We start from the raw sequence: 22,730 nt of genomic DNA on the forward strand, positions 1-22,730 counted from the left end.
AAAGGAGACGACTTACCTTATTCGACGTCGGTATTGTCACGAGATAGTCCTTTACGGTGTTCTGGATGGATAATTTGGAAGAATCGAACAGTGTATTCTTCTTGATACTCGTTCGTTTTCCGCACTGTCTGCGATGAGATTGTTACGGTATTTCAACATCGAAACTGTTCTTAAAGGTTAACACACTTTGCACCACCACAGTCTAACACAGTCCCTTCTTTCCTCGTCCGGTAGTACTCTATATTTGCGACAAAAAGTCGAACAACTTTCTACGCTGGTTAAACATGGAATTAGATTCTTGCAGTTGAGAGGAGAAACGTCAAGAACGCCAGACATTCCACTCACTAACGACATAAATCGTCTGGGTTTCCATAGCAACTCACAAATAATTTAGAGCAAGTAAGGGAACGACGGAAAGCAGAGAAAATGACGATCAAAAGTAATTGAGCACAACGCCCGCCACCGGAGTCGCATGATCGATTTTGATCGCACGTTAATTTGTATCGTTTGGACCCAAAGACTTCGATAGCAGAATATCACGTTCGATTATCGAATGTGCGCTAACAGTACCTGAAAGTGACAGACAAACGTGAGGGATTTTATCGTGGCACCAAGCAACGTCGCAGCAACGTGTTGTCCGTGTTTCTTTGCGTGTGGTTTTTATTTTTAAACTGATGCGAATGCGGCGCCCAGTGGGGACCGGCAAAGCTCTTACGTAGCGACTGATCCTCCTGCAGCAGCCAGCTGTCCGAATCCGCCAGGAAGCCGTGGTGCATGAGGACGGGCTCCCCCGGCACGCTGCAGTTCTTGCCGCGCGGGATGCGGAACAGCGTGAGGATGTAGCCGCTCTGGCTGACCACCTGGTGCTGCTCCACCGGGTAGCCGTACTTCTCAATCAGTCCGGGCTGCACAAAGAGAAACACTCGGTGCTAAAATTTGAAACAGAAGTGATCCAGCCAATACAATCGCACGAAACAGGTGTCTCAACTGTATAAATGGCCATGTCTTCCGAAAAACCAAGAAGTGCACTACTTGCCGTTAAAAATTGCTACACCACGAAGATGACGTACTACAGACGCGTAATTTAACCGACAGGAAGAAGATGCTATTGATTACCTTTTCAGAGCATTCACACAAGATTGGCGCCGGTGGTGATACCTACAACTTGGTGACATGAGGAAAGTTTCCAACCGATTTCTCATACACAAACAGCAGTTGACCGGCGTTGCCTGGTGAAACGTTGATGCGATGTCTCGTGTAAGGAGGATAAATGCGTACCATCACGTTTCCGACTTTGGTAAAGGTCCGATTGTAGTCTATCGGGACTGCGGTTTATCGTATCGCGACATTTCTGCTCGCGTGAGTCTACATACAATGACATAGCAGAACATGGAATCGGTGGGTTCAGGAGGGTAATACCGAACGCCGTGTTGGATCCGAACGGCCTGGTATCACTAGCAGTCGAGATGACAGGCATCTTATCCGCGTGGCTGTAACGTATCGTGTAGCCACGTCTCGATCCCTGAGTCAACAGATGGGGATGTTTGCAAGACAAAAACCATCTGCACGAACAGTTCGAAGACATTTGCAGCAGCATGGACTATCAGCTCGGGGACCATGGCTGCGTTTACCCATGACGCTGCGTCACAGACATTAGCGCCAGCGATGGTCTACTCAACGGCGAACCTGGGTCCACGAATGGCAAAACATTATTTTTTCGGTTGAATACACGTTCTGTTTACAGCATCATGATGGTCGCATCCGTGTTTGGCGACATCGCAGTGAACGCACATTGGAAGCGTGTATTCGTCATCGCCATACTGGTGTATCACCAGGCGTGATGGTGTGGAAAACCACTGGTTACACGTCTCGGTCACCTCTGTTCGTATTGACGGCACTTTGAACAGTGGACGTTACATTCCAAGCTCTGTTTGACTCAATGCCCAGGTGTTCAATAGCCGTTATTACGGCCAGAGGTGGTTGTTCTGGGTACTGATTTCTCAGGATCTATGGACCGAGATTGCGTGAAAATGTAATCACATGTCGGTTCTCGTGTAATATATTTGTCCAATGAATACCGTTTATCATCTCCATTTCTTCTTGGTGTAGCAATTTTAATGGCCAGTAGTGTATAAAGCACACGAATTTTACATGACGTTTCCTCGAACGAATCACTTCCTTCTTTAAAAAGACGCTTAGTTTTACTCTTCAGCCATGACCTTTTTAGCTTCGTAATGTGCCTTTCTATCTTCTGTCATCAGATATAGGCGCTAGCGCAGAGGTGCTTTATCCATGTAGCATAGCTTTGCGACCGAACTGAAGAGTCCGGAACAAACACAACGCACCACGGAAAGGAATACTCAGACGTATAAATAATTGTGGGCAGACCCAAAGGAAGTGCTACAGGTGGCCCGTAGTAAATAGTAAGCTTTCAGTTGGCCACCACGCCAACATTAGGTGTGCTCGACGAGTGTACCACTCCTTCTTCAGTAGCGCTACAGCCATTGGTGATCCTTGCCTTCTTCAACAATCTTCCTCCATACTTCTCGGTTATTTGCTGCTCTTTTCCACCCCGGGACTCCCATACTGGTGATATACATTATTACCTTATAGCCATTATTACCTCGTCGCTCCATCTTCTTCTAGGTCTCCCTTTTCGCTTAGCTGAATAGATCACACCTTTCATCATGTTCTTTGGAATTCTATCTTCTGCCATTCTCTCAAAGTGTTCTAGCCATCGTATTTGATGTGATTTCACAAATTTTACAATGTCCCTGCCTTGTATTAACTCTTGTAATTCGGCATTGTAACCTTCTTCCTCCATTATTGGCGCATAGATTTTGCGTTGTTTTTTCTGTTCAATGGTTCTTAGTGCATTTTTATCGTGTTCTGTCAATGTCCATACCTCTGACCCGTATGTGATAACTGGGTGGGCTAGGGAATTATATATTAGTTTTGTTTTTCTTTTAATAAGGCTATTTTTGAACAGTTGCATAGTTGCAAAGTACTCTGTTTCCTGCTTGTATTGTTTCTCTTATAGCCTTTCCAATACTGTTATCATTTCTTATTAGGGATCCCAAGTAGTTAAAAGAGGACACTCCTTTGAAGCATTTCCCATTGATGTTTAGGTTTTTAAGGGTTCTTCTGGCCTCATATTGTAACATAACCATATATTTTGTTTTGTTTTCATTTACTATGAGTCCAATTTTTAAGGCTTCTGTTTCCATTACCTGGGATGTTTCTAGGAGTGTATTGGTATTTCTTCCTACTACAGCAATGTCATCAGCGTGTGCACATATCTGGTGCCTCTTTTGTTGATTTTATTTACTACACTATGCAGGGCTGTATTGAATAGGACAGTGGAGAGACTATCACCTTGCTTCGCACCTTTATTAAAGTGAAAGCTTTCACATGTTCAGCTAAGGACCTGTACTTTTGCTCTTGTCTCTGTCATTGTCTTTCTGATTATTATTATTAGTTTAGCACGTATACCAACTCCTTTCACTATTCTGTGTAGTTCTTGCCGATTTATGCTGTCAAAGGCTTGTTTGAAGTCGATGAATAGGAAATGTAGATCTATATTGTATTCATAGAACTTTTCCATCATTTGTCTTATCACAAATATTTGATCAACTGTTCCTCTGCGCCGGCCGCTGGTGGCCGAGCGGTTCTGGCGCTACAGTCTGGAACCGCGCGACCGCTACGGTCGCAGGTTCGAATCCTGCCTCGGGCATGGATGTGTATGTTGTCCTTAGGTTAGTTAGGTTTAAGTAGTTCTAAGTTCTAGGGGACTTATGACCTCAGCAGTTGAGTCCCATAGTGCTCAGAGCCATTTGAACAATTTTTTTGTTCCTCTGCCTGGTTGAAAGCCACACTGATATTCCCTTAGTATCACTTCTGCAAACTTCTGTATCCTTTCATTTAATATACTTGTGAATATCTTATAAGCTGTGCTTAGGAGTGTGATACCTCTATAGTTTTCACATGCTGTTCTGCCCTTTTCTTATAAATGGGAATTATTATTCCAGTTTTCCAATTACCTGGCATAGTTTCTGTTTCCCATATATCTGATGTGTGCAGTTCTTTTATTACAGCCTCACCACCAGTTTTTATTAATTCAGCGATTATGCTGTCTTCCCCAGGGGCTCGATTGTTTTTGGACTTGTGCACAGCCTGGAAGACCTCTTGTAGTGTTGGCTTTCTTGCCTCATTGGTTTCATTGTCTACTTCCAGCTCCACTCTTCCCTCTTGTGCGGCTGTCTCTTCATCTCCTAGGCTGGTGCTTAGTGTATCTTTGAAATACTCTGCTCATCTTCCCACTATCTGTTCTTCCTTCCTTATCATTTTATCATCTTTACTGGAACAGGCCATTGTTTTTGGTTGGAATCTATTCTTCATTTTTCCTGTAGCATGATAGAACATTCTTATTTCACGCTGTTCCTTTAATTCTTCTAGTTCTTGAAATTTCTTCTTATTCCACTCTCTTTCCTTTCTCTTCCACAGTCTGTTAGCTCTTCTCCTTGATTCTCTATATTGTTCCACATTATTTCTGGTCTCTCTGTAACATTTTCGTTCTTGCTCTGTTCTTTTCCTCTATTGCTGACCTGCAATTTTCATCAAAACATTCCTCGGTTCTTCTATTCCTTCTTACGCTTATTATTTCCTGTGTAGCATACTTAATGGCTTTTCAATACTGTTCCACCTTTCCTCTACTCCTACTGCCGTCTCTTCATTGTCCAACTTTCCGCTTAGCGTTAATTGGTACTTTTTTACTTCATCACGGATGTTCAGTTTGTCTGTATTCCAGTTCATCATCTTCCCTATTCTGTTGCCATTTGTTAGTGACAGTTTCTCTCTATAGACTGATTTTATCACAAAGTGGTCTGAATCACAGTTTGGTCCTCTGCAGGTCCGTACGTCCGTAACTGACGTGGAGTGACCTGCAGTCACTAATATGGTCAATCTGATTGACTGATCCATTGGCTGCAGACTTAAAAGTACCCAGATGGATCCTTTGTGTGGAAAGCAGGTACTTTCAATAATCATATAATTCCTTGCTGCGAATTGGCATAGGGAGTCTCCATTCCCGTTGTTTTCTTCGTGTAGTGAATATTTTCCAGGAACTCCATATGGGTGTTCATTTTTCCCTATTTTTGCATTAAAATCTCCTATTACTAGCATCAGGTCATATATATAGGTACTGCGCAGCATACATTTTCCAAGTCTTCGTAGAACTGTTCTTTAATTATATCCTCTTTTTCCTCTGTTAGTGCATGTTCATTAACTATTGATATATTCCTAAATTTCCCTCTTAGTCTGAGTCCGCACATACTTTCATTTATGGGTTCAAATTCTAGAAGGCTTTTCCTAGCTTTCCTAGTTACTATAAACCCTGTTCTACGTTGGCCTGTTCTTTCTTCTGGTCCACTCTATACCAATGACTACTCAAGGTTTATCTATCTGCCTATTCCCTTTTCCATCTTATTTTCTGTAGCCCTACGATATCATATTTGAATTTTAAAATTTCATTGGCTATTTCTTTCATTTTTCCAGGCTGAAGCATTGTCCTCACATTCCATGATGCTACTGTCAGATCCTTTATCCGTTTCCTTTTCCGGGATCGTGATACCTGGCCGACCGCTGTGGCCGAGCGGTTCTAGGCGCTTCAGTCTGAAACCGCGCGACCGTTACGATCGCAGGTTCGAATCCTGCCTGGGGCGTAGGTGTGTGTGATGTCCTTAGGTTTAAGTAGTTCTGAGTTTTAGGGGACTAATGACCTCAGATGTTAAGTCTCATAGTGCTCAGAGCCAATTGGTCGTGATACATGCTTTCCATCCAGTTTCCCATGCTTCTGTTAAATTTCCGTATTTTTTTTTTTTTTTACGGTATGGCTTTATTAGCACCATGCTCAACCCCCAATCTGGAGGGTCAGAATTTGTATGAGGTTTACTCCTCTAGGGAAGCTCCTTCACTACGCCTCTAGAGCCCTCCAAGCCCTATATTGTGGGACACACTTTGTCTGGCTCCTCTGTCGAGACCAATCCGGCTTGGGTGACCCTGCCAGTAGCTATGCTACCGCCCGCATAGCTCTCGACGTCAACGAAGCACGCAAACCCTCCCGCCTGGCACTGAAGTTGCCTACTATAAGGCGGTGTCCCCTGGGAGGGCCACTTCTTATCGGATCCATATATTATGACATCCTGTGGTGTGTGGAATTTGACCAGTGCAAGTGCGTAGTGAGGCAGTGGACGAGTTGTGTCGAGTGCTGGGCGTTGCCTTGTTGGAGACGCCACTTCCCTGCTCCAGACAGAAATACGGTACCCAGGTGAGCAAAACAATGGCGTGAGACAGGTTCTGTAACTAGTGAGAAGCGTAATAGACCTGAAACGACAGCTCTGCAACGAAGCTCAAAGCCCTGCTGCTATTGGTGGGCCATCGACATTGCATAAAAGCGAAACGGGGAGATTAATTCATTCTTTTATTTATTTATTTCTCAAGTAGACCTGCTGCCTGTTATTATATAGCGGGACGTACATTGTGTGATTTTACATATTGCATTATACACTACTGGCCATTAGAATTGCTACACCAAGATGAAATTCAGATGATAAATGGGTCTTCATTGGACAAATATATTATACTAGAACTGACACATGATTACATTTTCACGCAATTTGGGTGCATAGATCCTGAAAAATCAGTACCCAGAACAACCACCTCTGGCCGTAATAACGGCCTTGATATGCCTGGGCATTGAGTCAAACAGAGCTTAGATGGCGTGTACAGGTACAGTTGCCCATGCAGCTTCAACACTATACCACAGTTCATCAAGAGTAGTGACTGGCGTAATGCGCCGAGCCAGTTGCTCGGCCACCATTGACCAGACGTTTTCAATTGGTGAGAGATCTGGAGAATGTGCTGGCCAGGGCAGCATTCGAACATTTTCTGTATCCAGAAAGGTCCATACAGGACCTGCAACATGCGGTCGTGCATTATCCTGCTGAAATGTAGGGTTTCGCAGGGATCGAATGAAGGGTAGAGCCACGGGTCGTAACACTTCTGAAATGTAACGTCCACTGTTCAAAGTGCCGTCAGTGCGAACAAGAGGTAAGAGAGACATGTAACCAATGGCACCCCATACCACCACGCCGTGTGATACGCCAGTATGGCGATGACGAATACACACTTCCAATGTGAATTCACCGCGATGTCGCCAAACACGGATGCGACCATCATGATGCTGTAAACAGAACCTGGATTCATCCGAAAAAATGGCGTTTTGCCATTCGTGCACCCAGGTTCGTCGTTGAGTACACCATCGCAGGCCCTCCTGTTTGTGATGCAGCGTCAAGGGTAACCGCAGATATCGTCTCTGAGTTGATAGTCCATGCTGCTGCAAACGTCGTCGAACTGTTCGTGCAGATGGTTGTTGTCTTGCAAACGTCCCCATCTGTTGACTCAGGGATCGAGACGTGGCTGCACGATCCATTACAGCCATGCGGATAATATGCCTGTCATCTCGACTGCCAGTAATACGTAGTCGTTGGGATCCAGAGCGGCGTTCGGTATTACCCTCTTGAACCCACCGATTCCATATTATGCTAACAGTCATTGGATATCGACCAACGCGAGCAGCTATGTCGCGATACGATAAACCGCAATCGCGATAGGCTACAATCCGACCGTTATCAAAGTCGGAAACGTGATGGTACGCATTTCTCCTCGTTACACGAGGCATCACAACGTCGTTTCACCAGGCAACGCCGGTCAACCGCTGTTTGTGTATGAGAAATCGGTTGGAAACTTTCCTCACGTCAGCACGTTGTAGGTGTCGCCACCGGCGCCGACCTTGTGTGAATGCTCTGAAAAGCTAATTATTTGCATATCACAGCATCTTCTTCCTGACTGTTAAATTTCGCGTCTGTAGCACGTCATCTTCGTGGTGTAGCAATTTTAATGGCCAGTAGTGTACAAATTCAGTTTATTGCTAGTACAATTTTTTTTGTGGAAGATGTTACAAAAGGATAAATTAAAAAAAGGAAATTAAAATTATACACGAAATTCGCCCAGTTGGACTTCGCAGCGCGACTCCTGACATGTCAGCGATAAAAAGTGTCTCAAAATTTCGTCCGGCGAGTAGATCCGGCAGGAAAAGGATTTTAAAGAGTTGCAATCTGGCAACACTGTAACCGCATGTCCGGTAACCACCTCTGTCAGCACATTGCAGGTGTGCTGTACAGTTGGTGCAGTGGGTAGAGTTTTGGATTACCATGCAGGAGGTCGATGGTTCGATCCTGCGTTGAGGCAAATGCTTTTTATTTGGTAAATGTAGTCGAGGTGGTACGGTATCTGGCATCTTAATGAACTGCGATTGCTGTGGGTGGTCTAGAAAACTTTTGCACTTACATACTACAATTATAGAAATGTAAGATTGGTCAGCTTTGAAAGAAGTCCTTTCCACATCGTGGACATAAATTTATTGGCACCATTTCATCTATTAGATGCGAAACCTGTTTTCTTTGTACCCTCCTCCAATGGTCCCATAGACCAGTACAAACTATTATTCTTGCCTCGTTCAGGTTCATTACATTTCGCTAGGGCCTCACGTTGCCTGTAGGACTAGCAACGTGGTTTGCAAATAATATCCAAACTCTGTTACTATGTGTATGTATTATCACCATGGTCCCACTAATTATGCCTTTCAACGCTGAGTCTGGTGTTTCCTGCTTGTTAGTGCGTATCTAAATGCATTATTATTATTTATTTTTATTATTACAGTGGACGCAGCTTTGCTACAAAGGGTCGAGAGCGGTATGGTCCGGCGGGTTGCGCAATGTAGAGCATATGTTATTCTGAGGACAACGTATACTGTTGTGAAGATCATGTGGTCATGGACATTATTATTGCCACTGGTTGCTAAGGTGGACACCTGAGCGCTCATATTACATGTAGTATAAGTGATAAGTAGGTGTCGTGTTATTGTACTGTGCTATCGTCTGTAGCATCTCGAAACTGATATTGTTTTTGTAGTTATTCTGCCCTATGACAGGTTATTTGTTTCAACTCATTATTTCTTATTTCTAACTATGTATTTCTTATGTTCAGCGCTGCAAAATGTTATAAATTTAGGACACATGTGACCTACGAAATGGTGTATATTACAGTACGAAATGTCAGAATGAAATTAGCAAATAATAAAAATAGTACCAACGCAGGATTGAACCGTTGACCTCCTGCATGCTAACCCAAAACCCTATCCGCTGCACCACCAACACAGCACAGTCCATATGTGCTGACAGATGTAGATACCATACAGTGTTGCCAGACTGCCACTCTTTAACGTCTTTTTTCTGCCGGTTGTACTCCCCGGACGAAATTTTGTGACATTTTTTTTTTATCCCTGACACGTGAGGAGTCGCGCTGCGAAGCCCGAGTGCGCGAATTTCGCTTCACCCTATATATGCACAGTTTTGTATAAACTCGTTGCTGACTTAGATAATGATAACAAGTAAGACACATAATAGGTTTTGATGTATTTTTAAAAAAAATTAAATGTATTAATGGAAGAAACAACAGATGGCAACTTGACTTAGGTGCTACATGACAGTTCTTCCCTTTGTATTTCCTGATTGATCTGTAAATGTCATAGTCGCCTTGTAACGTCCCCTTCGAAAAATTATGAATGACAGTGCTGGAAAACCTCTTACGTTATTTGATTTTCAAACAGATGAGCAAAACTGAATGCACTCAGACGTTTCTCTCTTTACTTATTCTGATCATCACTAAACTGAAACACAATATTTTTTTAGTGCAACGCAATCTGACTTTCAATAATTCCTAAAAAAAGAATGGCCCTGACTAACAATAACCTATACCTTTCATGAATCGTTTACTTCACATAAATCTTCGTTACTCGAACTACTGCAATACAACGAGCACCAATACTGTCAGCTAAATAAAAGATTAAAACTACTGAAGGCACTGACTACTGATAGGCATAGTTAGCAAATGAAAGATTTTGATAGAGAACAAACAATGTATTTACCTTAATAGTGTTCAAAACTCATCATGTATATATCTATCAATTAATGACGTCCATCTTTACAAATTTCCTTTTTCTGGCCGACACGTGCTCGCGTAACTTCATCTGTGGTGTTGTTTGTAGAGTTCCACTCATCTTGCCTGCGTATTAACTGCTCTGTGTTCTGGTTTCCTAAACTCGGTCTTACGTGTCCAAGAGCATCGCAGATAAGCACTGTGTGTTCAGGTGTGCCATTCCCACCACAGACGCAAGTGTAAGCCTGTTGCAAGCCAAATCTGTGGAGATGCGCAGGACACGGGCCACGGCCCGTGAGAAAGTGCGCCATGCCGCGTGTTGGATTTGTAATCAGAAGTGGCTCCTTCGACACTGCATTTCTCGCACGCAGCTGCCGCGTGTTCACATCCGTGATGGCGGGGAGCCATGTAGCCTCAAGCCTACAGCCGCCCTCTCTATTCAAGTTAATGTTATTTTTGGCGACCATTCCCCTTCTCCTGCTCCTCACGTTTCGCTTCTATCCAGTGACGGTGGTCCACCAATAGCAGCAGGAAGAATTTTAACCAATAACTCATCTTCAACATAATTAATGAGATGATTTTTCATGTGCCAAAGTTTTCATTTTTTCCAAACAACAATATTACTCCCTACAAAGCAGTTCGCTTCGGCAGCTGCACACCGACGGAGTCGTTGCTCCCAGTCGTGGTAGAAGCGGTGAAAGGCTTTAACTGGTATGACATTTAATATGAAAGTCACATTCTTTTGAATGTTCTCCAGCAACCCGAAATGATGTCCTTTAAGACATTCTTCAATTTCGTGAAAAGCGGAAAGCCGCAAGGAATCAGTTCAAGTGAACGTAAAATCCCCAAGACTGCCTAAGTTTCACAGACGCTCGAAATTTAGTGCGGAGGTCAGTGCGAGATGCTTTTAATAGTTTCCACGATTAAATATTGCCTCAAAATATGGGAGAAAACCCAAAGAGATTCTGGTCGTATGTAACCAGTGGCAAAAAAACAGTCAATACAGTCACTGCGCGCTAGCGATGGAAATGGTACCGATGATGGTGGCACTAAAGCTGCGTTACTGAATACACTTTCCCGTAATTTGTTCACGAAAGAAGACGAAGTAACTATTCCAGAATTCGAAACCATAACAGCTGTTAGCATGAGTGACATAAAAGTAGATATCTTAAGTGTTGCGAAACAACTCAGATCACTTCAAAAAGGCAAGTCTTCGTTCCAGATAGTATACCAATCAGGTTCCTTTCAGAGTATGCAGACACTAAAGCACCTTTCTTAGCAATCCTATACAACCGCTCACTTCACAAAAGGTCTGTTCCTAATGACTGGAAAGTAGCACAGGTCACATCAATATTCAAGAAAGGAAATAGGAGTAACTCATTGAATTACAGACCCATATCACTGACCTCAATTTGTAGTAGGATTTTGGAGCATGTACTGTACTCGAACATTAGGAATCACTCTGAAGCAAAGAGTTATTGATACATAACCAACACGGATTCAGAAAATATCGTTCTTGTGCAACACAGCTAGCTCTTTATTCCCATGGAGTAATAAGTGCTGTCGATAAGGGATCTCAGATCGATTCCATATGCCTAGATTTCCGGATGGCTTTTGATACCCTTCCTCAAAAGCGATTATTAATCAAATTGGGTGCATATGGAGTATCGCCTCAGTTGTGTGGATTCTTGATATCCTCACAGAGAGGTCTCAGTTCGTAGTGATAGACGGTAAATCATTGCGTAGAACAGAAGTGATATCTGGTGTTCCGGAAGGTAGTGTCATAGGCCCTCTGCTGTTCATTTACATAAATGATCTAGGTGATAATCTGAGCAGCCCCCTTAGATTGTTTGCAAATGACGCTATAATTTACCGTCTAGTAAAATCATCAATCAATTCAAATTACAAAATCATCTAGAGAGAATTTATGTATGGTGCGAAAAGTGGCAATTAGCACTAAACAAAGAAAAGTGCGAGGTCATCCACATGGGTACTACAAGAAATCCCATACATTTTGGGTATACGATAAATCGCACAAATCTAAGGGCTGTCAGTTCGACTAAATACCTAGGAATTACAATTACGAGCAACGTAAATTGGAAGACCACATAGATAATATTGTGGGGAAGGCGAAACAGATCACTGCGCTTTGTTGGCAGAACACGTAGAAGATGCGACAAACCCACTAAAGAGGCAACCTACATTACACTTGTCCGTCCTCTGCTGGAATATTGCTGCGCGGTATGGGATCCTTACCAAGTAGGATTGACAGAAGACATCGAAAAAGTGCAAAGAAGGGCAGCTCGTTCCGTATTAGCGGGGAATAGGGGTGAGAGTGTCACTGATATGATACGCGAGATGGGGTGGCAGTCACTGAAACAAAGGCTGTTTTCTTTGCGCCGAGATCTATTTACGAAATGTAAATCACCAACTTTCTCTTCTGAATGCGAAAATATTTGGTAACACCCACCTACGTAGGGAGAAATGATCATCATAATAAATTGAAGCTCTAACGGAAAGATTTAGCTGTTCCTTTTTCCCACGCGCCATTCGAGAGTGGAATGATAGAGAAGTGGTATGAAAATGATTCGATGAACCCTCTGCCAGGCACTTAAGTGTGAATTGCAGAGTAGCCATGTAGATGTAGATGTAGATAGGGGCCGGCCGAAGTGGCCGTGCGGTTAAAGGCGCTGCAGTCTGGAACCGCAAGACCGCTACGGTCGCAGGTTCGAATCCTGCCTCGGGCATGGATGTTTGTGATGTCCTTAGGTTAGTTAGGTTTAACTAGTTCTAAGTTCTAGGGGACTAATGACCTCAGCAGTTGAGTCCCATAGTGCTCAGAGCTATTTGAACCATTTTTTTGTAGATACGGGGCTGTAGAATAACAGGAATGCCTGCTGAGATCAAAAATTATGTGGTGAACGTGACCGTGTGATACGGGGCGTTGTAATGATGTAGCATCGACTTGTGTACAGTTTCCTGTCTCACTCTATTTTTCCTCAGCTTCTCAAGGACATCTTTGTACAGTACTTGGTTGAAAGTTTATCCCGCAAGAATAAATTCATTACGCACAATATCCCTACTGTGGAACAAGCAAATCAGTATTGTTTTGATCTTTGGTTTGCTTATTCAAGCGTTCTTCTATCGGGGAGAAGTCTCAGTGTGCCACTCCTCGTTTCTCCGCTTCATCAGGATCCTACTAAAAGTCCAGGATTCATCACCTGTGATCAGAAGACTGAACTATTGATGCTCATGGGCAATCCTCTCAACAAGAGCAATACACACATAGATTGCCCACATGCTCGCTCCATTGAGAGGTTTTTCGGTACCATACTGGGACAGTCCTTTCGCATGTGTCAATCTTCCGTCAACATTTGATGTATGGGGGAAAGGGGCTAAGTTTAAAAGGTTGTTCAAATTTAACACGTCAAATATCATCTTTATTATTAGACGATGTTCTGATCTCTCAAGGGCGCGCCCATTTTCGGCGTTTCGTCTGGTTTTGAAACTGAAGGTCTACCTGAGCTAACCACGCGGATCAGCGCAGTGGTTAGTACACTGGACTCGCATTCGAGAGGACGACGGTTCAAACCCGCGCACGGCCAACCTGATTTGTTTCCCACGACTTCCCTAAATCGCTTCAGGCAAATGCCAGGATGCTTTCTTCGAAAGGACGCGGTCGCTTTCCTTCTCCACCCTCCCCTAAGCCAAGATTCTACTCCGTCTCTGATGACCTCGTTGTCGATGGGACGTTAAACACTAATCTCCTCTTCCTGCTCCCTGAGTGAGATTAATTTTCAACGACTTGTCGGCCTTCCAAAAAATGATTTGTGACAGCGAGAAACTTGTGCTCTTGATAGGGCATGTTCCCCATAGATCTGTTTCAGCTTACCAAAAATCACACTCGCGGATTCACCAACTTTCACACACACCGTGATGGCATAGCATTGCTCTAAATTCCGCTGTTCCATTTTCTTTATACACGACGAAAACACAGCATCACTGACGACGCTCTGAAAAATCATGTGATGGCTGAACGGAGACGAAATATAGGCTGAGCATCTGGAACGTATGAACACACTGGTCTACACATGTGGAACAACACAGCGTTGCCAGGTCGCTAGCCGTGTAGTCAGTCCCGTTACTTTTCTCCCGCACCTCAGAAGCGTGGGAAAAATCCCTATATATCCAATGACGATAACCTACCAGAGGCAACCAAAGAAATTTTACCCGATACTCCCATTCTGAGAAAGCGATACTGGTCTCTGACACTTCCTGCAGAACGTTCATCTTGTCTTCAAGTCGCTGAGACGGAAACAGTGGCTGATAGATAGACAGTGGTTAGTCTTCAAAACAAACAGTGAATAGAATTTTCGTGTATGGGCAGAGACTGGCTGCTTTGGAATTTAACTGCGTATGATTAGTTTGGATCTGTTCTTCGAATAGTACATCAAGACACAAGATTACCTTTCTTCCGACTTAAGTTCAGAAAACATTATTCAGTTTTTGATCATAGAACTGTAATCAACGCAGGACACAAAGGCTAAATCTCCATCTTACCATTGCTGTAGCCAATGTTTTTAAAGTTGAGTAACACATTTTACTATTCACTATTCTTTGTTCATTCCATTGTGTTCGTTCTGGCCCAGAACCCAAGCATTCGTCTTACGAGGACACCTCTGTTAGACTTTTTCAGCGCCGGCGAGATTCACATCAAAGTGGAATCCCATCGCTCACAACAGGATACAGCGTTAGTAGGGTCTTAGTTGATAGTCACGACGTTTAAATAACTGAGCGTAACGTTGCAAAGCGATTTGAAACGGAACGGATATGTGAGGATCGTGGTAGGAAAGGCGAATCGTCGGGTTCACATTATTGGGATAAATTTAGGAAAGTGAGTTCATCTGTAGATACTTCCTGTGAGTTAGTATGGGAAGAGGTAATTGTTGGCAACCGGAATAAAATAACTGGATCCTTTTTACTGACCTCCCAGTTCATATGATACAGTTCCTGAAAGGTTCAAAGAAAACTTGAGTTTGATTTCAGACACGTACCCGACTCATACGATTATAATTGGTGGTGACTTTAATTTACCCTCGATATCTTGGCGAAAACACATGTTTAATTCCTGAGGTACGCATAAAACATCATCCGAATTTGTGCTAAGCGCATTCTCTGAAAATTATTTCGAGCAGTTAGTTTGAGCCCACGCGATTAGTAAACGGTTGTAAAAAACGCACCTGATCTCTTAGCAACAAATAAACAAATAATCCTGAGATGATGATGAGCATCAAAACATATACAGGGATGAGTGAACATAGGGTTGTCGTAAAGAGAGTGAATATTGTAACCCCCAAAACCTCTAAAAATAAACCAAAAATTTACCTATTCAAAAAAGCAGATAAAAATTCACTTGACGCCTTCCTGATAGACAATCTCCACTCATTCCAAATTAATAATATAAGTGTAGACCAGATGCGGCTTGAATTCAAAGAAATAGTATCGGCAGCAGTTAAGAGATTTATACCAAATAAATTAACAAACGACGGAGATGATCCTCCTTGGTACACAAAACGGCTCAGAACACTGTTGCAGAAACAACGAAACAAACATGCCGAATTTAAACTGGCGCAAAATCCCCAAGATTGACGACCTTATACAGAAGCTCCAAATTTAGCGCGGACTTCAACGCGAGATGCATATAACAGTTTCCACAAGGAAGCTTTGACTCCAAACCTGGCAGAAAATTCAAAGAGATTCTGGTCGTATGTGAAATATGTTAGCGGCAAGAATGCCTTCACTGCATGATGCAATGGAGATACTGTCAAGCAAATGCTGCTAAATCAGAGTTACTAAACACAGCCTTCCGGAATGCGTTCACGATCTAAATATTCCAGAATTCGAAACAAGAACAGCTGCCAACATGAGTAACGTAGAAGTAAATATCATCGGAGTTGTAAAGCCACTTAAATCATTTAATAAAAGCAAGTCTTCTGGTCCAGACTGTATATCAATTACGTTCCTTTCAGAGTATTCTGATGCATTTGCTTCATACTTGACAATCATAAACAACCGTTCGCTCGACGAAAGATCCGTACCCAAAGACTGGAAAGTTGCACAGGTCACACCAATATTCAAGAAAGGTGGTAGGAGTAATCCACCTAATTACAGGCCCATATCATTAACGTCGATATGTAGCAGGATTCTGGAACACATCTTGCGTTCGAACATTATGAATTACCTCGAAGACATACAGTCAACATTTGTTTAGAAAACATCGTTCTTGTGAAACACAACTAGCTCTTTATTCGCATGAAGCGTTGAGTGGTTATTGACAAGGGATTTTAGATCGATTCCGTATTTCTGGATTTCCAGAAGACTTTTGACACTGTACCACACAAGCGGCTTATAGTGAAATTGCGTGCTTATGGAATGTCGTCTCAGTTATGTGACTCGGTTTGTGACTTCCTGTCAGAGAGATAAGTTCACAGTAACTGACGGAAAGTCATCGAGTAAAACAGAAATGATTTATGGCGTTCCCCAAGGTAGTGCTATAGACCCTTTGCTATTCCTTACTTATATAAACGATTTGGGAGACAATCTGAGCAGCCGTCTTAGGTCGCTAGCAGATGACTGTCGTTTATCGCCTAATAAAGTCATCAGAAGATCAAAACAAACTGCAAAACGATTTAGAAAAGATATCTGAATGGTGCGAAAATTGGCAGTTGAGCTTAAATAAAGAAAAGTGTGAGGTCATCCACATGAGTGCTAAAAGGAAACCGTTAAACTTCGGTTACACGATAAATCAAATATAAAGGCCGTAAATTCAACTAAATACCTAGGAATTACAATTACGAGCAACTTAATTTGGAAGGAACACATAGAAAATGTTGTGGGGAAGGCTAACCAGACTGCGTTTTACTGACAGAACACTTAGAAAATGTAACAGATCTACTAAGGAGACTGCCTACACTACGCTTGTCCGTCCTCTTGTAGAATACTGATGCGCGGTGTGGGATCCTTACCAGACACGACTGACGGATTACATCGAAAAAGTTCAAAGAAGGCAGCACGTTTTGTATTATCGCGAAATATGGGAGAGAGTGACACTGAAATGATACAGGATTTGAGCTGGATATCATTAAAAGAAAAGCGTTTTTCTTGTGACGGAATCTTCTCATGAAATGCGAATAACCAACTTTCTCCTCCGAAAGCGAAAATATTTTGTTGATACCGATCTACATAGGGAGAAACGAAAATCACTATAAAATAAGGGAAATTAGAGCTCGTACGGGAAGATATAGCTGTTCGTCCTTTCCACGCTTTACGAGATTGGAATAATGGAGAATTGTGAAGGTGGTTCGAGGAACCCTCTGACAGGCACTTAAATGTGATTTGCAGAGTATTCATGTAGATGTAGATGTGTAAGAGACCACAGATAAGATGCTAGTGCGATCTGTTCTTGAGTACTGCTATAGTGTTTGGGATCCCTACCAGATCTGATTGAAGGAAGACATCGAAACAGTTCAGAAGCCGGCTGCCAGAGCTGTTACCGATAGGTTTGAAAAACATTTAAGTGTTATGAAGATACTTCGGAAACTCAAACGGGAATCCCTGGTGGCGGCAAGGCGTATTCTTTTCGAGGAACACTATTGAGAAAATTTGCAGAACCGGCATTTGAATCTGATTGCGGAAGAATTTTACTGCCTCCAACATAGATTGCGTAAGCACTACGAAGACAAGACACGAGAAATTTGGGCTCATAGGGAAGCATATCGGCAGTCGTTTTTCCCTCGTTCTATTTGCGAGTGGAACGGGAAAGGAAATGGCTAATGATGGTACAGGGCACCCTTCGCTACGCGACGTACGGTGACTTACTGATTGTGTATGTAGATGTAGATGCTGATGTATGGTTATGCGTGGGAAAAAAGTGTTTTCTGGCAAAAGTTACCTCACGAGTGAGTAAAAAGTAAAGAGCCATGTTTGAAAATAATGAGAAAGAGGACTCATTAAACAAGTGAAAGAAACACATTGGAAGAAAGGATGCTGTAGGTTGCACTGTGTGAAATGTGAATATTCAAAATATAAGATTTATTTATAAAAGAATTTAAATGGGTTTAAACCTAAAATAAATGCATTTGCTGATGTAAATTTTGGCGAAAGAAAGTTCACAGTTCAGTCAATAAGTTTGAGTAATTAATAACGTAAAGATTTTAAAGGTGGCTGCCTGAAAGTGGTATTAGAATCATTATTGCTTGCTTCCGTCTTGCAGTTTTAAGTATAAGTCACATTGCTTTTTAAATTTTCGCAGTAAATTTCATAATAAATCGAAAGCAGATTAACTTCTTCAGAGTTTTGCAACTGGAAGAGCCTGAACATAATATTTCTTTGAGAGGATTTGGTAAGGTGAGCTACAAACATCTCTTTTCCTATTCCTGCAAAAATAAACTGTTTTTATTGGCGGATTTAATCACGGTCTGAAAACAATACTGAAGGTAGGCAGCGTTACATTTAAGGCAGTAATAGTGGATGAAGAATACGTGCGGGCACCTACTTCATCAGTTACTTAGTAGTCGATTGCCTTAATTGTGCAACAACAATCCAGTTAGAGCTCACGCGATTAATATTAGAAAGACAGTGATAATAATTTCGTTATTTGGCCAAGTAATAACAATGCGAATGCTCTGCTGAGTAATAGGGTAAAGCTTTTATATTCACTGAGGACTGTTGCGAAGGCAAAAGTTACGTTCTCTTTCCCAGCCAAGGTATGCAGACCGCAGGTGCAGCGTCCGATTTCGCGAGTAGCGTCTTGTGATGAGGAACTGTGGCAGTACTTTGCTCATTTAAACACTATTAACATATGTAACAACCAACCAACTAGACTCTAAATATCAGTCTTGTTATGACTGATAATTAAGTAATTGTTGCGATTGTATGCAATTTGTCACCTCACATAAAAGCACAAATTTATTTTTGTAAAATCTTGAGGGATCGGTCTCGTCATCTCTTCTGTCAGTCTGCTCCGTCCCCCTCTGTCCCTCTCATCCCACACCCTCTAAGTCCATCTCCTCTTCCCCCATCTCTCTGTTCAACTCCCCCTTTTCCACTCCATCTACTCCTTCCGCATCTTTCTGACCATCGTCCTCTCTCCTCTCTCTGCCTACCTCCTCCAATCCCCACACTCTGTCCACCTCCTCCTCTTCCACTCCCTGTCCATATTCCTCTTCCTCTTCTCTCTGCTCTACCTGTCCTTCTCCCCCTCTCTCTGTCGATCTCCTGCTTTTTTCCCTCTGTTCATCACCTCCTCCCTGCTCTCTTCGTCCACCTACTCTGTCCCTGTCACCCACGCTTTGTCTGTGTCCTCCTTCCCCTGTCTCTACAACTGTTCCTCCCCCCTTTCCCCCACTTTCTCTGGTCATTTCTCTGCCCATCTGCTCCTCTCCCACCTGTCGATGTACTCCATTCCCCGTATCCATCTACTCCTTCCTCCTTCCTCCATCTCATCCTTTCAAATCCATCTTCTCATCCCCTTGATCTCCTCCTCATGTCTTCTGTATCTTCCTTACCACCTATATCTGCTCCTACCTTCACTCACTGTCCCTCTCCTCCACCTCTCTCTGTCCATCTCCTCATCCCATTCCATTTCCTCCTTGACCCTCTGATTCCATCTCCCCTTCCCCCTCTCTCTGCTCATCTTCTCCTCGCATCTCTTCCTGTCGATCTCCTCTCCCTCTCTCTCTCAACATCTCCTCTGCTTTCCTTTCTGTGTCCATCTCCCCCACTTCCCTCACACTGTCCACTTCTTCCCCTTTCTCCGTCCATTTTCTCTGCCTCCTCACTCTACGTTCCCTATCCCTACCTTCCATTCATCTTCTCCTTCTCTGTCAATTTCTTTCTGACCCACTGTCTGTCCATCTTCTTATTCCCCCTAGCAGTGTCTAGTGTCCATCTCCTCTACATGTGTACATCTCCTCCTCCCCCTTCTCTCTCCACGTTATCATTTCCGTCACAACAGTTGGCTTCTGGTTCTTAGTCCCATAGTTTTTATTTAGAGATAGTAAGTAATTTGTGTACCAATGATACAGAGTTTCAGGCGGAGCTTTGCCTACATTCACACTTCTCATATATAATTCACATATATTTGGCGTATTTCAATCATATTTGTACACATATTTCATCTGCGTGTCTATCGAATTTTGTCTTGCAGTTTTGTTTTCACGCAGTTCAAAGTTTGACATCATACCTGCTGAACTATGTGTCGTACAGTGATATAAGTGTGAAGGTGTATGTTATACGTGGATACGGTCTGCCAAATGTATGGCGAACGGATTTATTAGTAAAGAAATAATAAATCAAAATGCCTTGCATAATGCGACATTTTTTCACGCATCCCAGCATTTATAACGTCACACATCTTGAACTGTCATCCAATGATATTCTTTTGGAGCTGTATTCAGGGGTATAGGCGAATAGCGTCCGCAAAATGTGACGCGAATAGCCTTAGTAGTAAAGAAGTATTAAATTAAAACGACATGCCTGATGCGGGAGTTTTTATGCATGAACAGTGAAAATGTAACAAACAATAAACTTTTCCCTTCGATCATTTTGCTGGGGTTGTCAGCGAGAAAAAGGCTCGCAAACGATTGAAACTACGCGCATGATTTGTTGTAAGTCACTAGGTACTCTCATTCTCAAGTACTGGATGAACATAGTGTGTCCGTTTACCCGTCGTGAACTCAGTTACTTTCCCTCCTCACCTCCACCCTCACCCCTTTGAGAGGGAGGTGCTTCTTTTCCCTACAGTGCTAGTTTGCAGACAAGTTTGGTTCAAATAGATCCAGTGCTTTAGCACCCGGTGTGGAACATCAGTACATACCTACACAAATCCACCTTATAGTTTGTATGGATTCAGTTTCAGGGAAAGTAAGAGGATTATAGCCCTGTCGGTATCTTACGTAGTTTGTCTTATAGGGGCAGCCTATGTACATATTACAAAGTAATGAATAGATAAAAGTTGTATTTTTGTCGTGATAGAACCAATCCTGTAGTGTGTAGTTAATGCATCCACCTGTGTAACACTTACTCTGCTTATGTGAATATAACGTGTTGTGCTCGAACTTGTTTGTTCTTCAGTTAAATTTACATCGATCAGTCCTTTTCATACATGCTAGGTTAGTCACGCAGTGCATCTGCTGTTGGGACTTGCATGTATCACTCAGCATAGGGGACTTGATCTAATGCCAAGGGTTTTCTGTGCTTCTGTATGTCCGTGCTGTGGGTGTTATCACAGGCTACATACACGGAACTCTGTGTGTTGCCGTGTTAAGATTTCTTCATAGTCATTATTTAAAGTTTAGTATACGCATTTATCAGTCAGCTAATGGATAAACAGAATTTTCGCCATAGGGTAAATATCCTAGATGTGCGCAGATGTGCATAATTAACGAAAGTAATTTATAATGTTCAGTGATATGTTACCCTGGACACTAATTCAACACCGTTGGTTTCTTGTTTTACGATACCAGTGACCTAGGTCAATGGTGTTATGAATTCGCCTGATAAACCATTTGAACTAAAACTGTTAACAGTTGAACACTAGTGCACAGTCTTTTGGAAAAAACATTTTGTCAATGAGTTATTATTTTGTGAATTTTTTTTTTGTTTATTTACAGACGCAATCACATCCTTATGACACAGTCACAACCTGTTTAGGCCATACAATGACCATCTTCAGATTCTGAAGGCGGCATTGTCAAACTCAATGAATGAACCTGTGTTCAGTGTATGCTGCCTTTAGAATCTGAAGATGGTCATTGTACGGCTGAAACCGGTTATGACTGTGTCATAAGAAAGTTATTGCATCTATAAATAAACAACTAATAAAGTCCTGAGTTAAACATTTGTTAAACAGACGCTCAAGGAAGTGAAACATTCAGTTCTAGTTAACTTTGTTCAGTGTTTACGATACTGCGAACATAACGCGGACTGTGGGCAAAAAAGCTAATAGCTGCTGTGAAAATGGTTAATGACGAACTGTAGTCTATAATGTAGCGATGCAGGACGCAAGTACACTATGTGATCAAAAGTATTGGGACACCCCTAAAAACATACGTTTTTGATATTAGGTGCATTGTGCTGCCACCTACTGCCAGATATTCCGTATCAGCGACCTCAGTAGTCATTAGACTTCGTGAGAGAGCAGAATGGGGCGTTCCGCTGAACTCAGACTTCGAACGTAGTTAGCTGATTGGGTGTCACTTGTGTCATACGTCTGTACGCGAGATATCCACACCCCTAAACATCCCTAGGTCCACTGTTTCCGATGTGATAGTGAAGTGGAAACGTGAAGGGACACGTACAGCACAAAAGCGTACTGGCCGACCTCGTCTGTTGACTGACAGAGACCGCCAACAGTTGAAGAGGGTCGTAATGTGTAACAGCAGACATCTATCCAGACCATCACAAAGGAATTCCAAAAATGGTCTGTTACTCGCGCCTGTGAACGGGAACGCGTTATGCAGATCTTGGTGCCTCTCGCGTCCATCTAGAAAAGTTAACCTGAAGATGCCTAAATAAGGCGAAACGCGTCGTTGGAAAATAATAAACTAAAATTGCAACCAAGGCTGTTTTTAACCAATACTGCTAAGCACTGGTTTGCTTTATGCCACATATGG

General features: G+C 42.6%; 1 protein-coding gene across 1 annotated transcript in view; it reads right to left on the minus strand.

The window, feature by feature from the left end:
- The window catches only part of LOC126412553 (lipase 3-like), a 146,594-nt gene that overhangs the window by 120,426 nt on the left and 3,438 nt on the right, over positions 1-22,730 (minus strand). Inside the window, exon 2 of the mRNA XM_050082204.1 lies at positions 716-905. Within this exon, the coding sequence (XP_049938161.1) occupies positions 716-905 (190 nt within the window). The remainder of the gene's footprint in view (positions 1-715; positions 906-22,730) is intronic.

Source organism: Schistocerca serialis, chromosome 7, assembly GCF_023864345.2.
Source record: "Schistocerca serialis cubense isolate TAMUIC-IGC-003099 chromosome 7, iqSchSeri2.2, whole genome shotgun sequence".
Taxonomy (NCBI): domain Eukaryota; kingdom Metazoa; phylum Arthropoda; class Insecta; order Orthoptera; family Acrididae; genus Schistocerca; species Schistocerca serialis.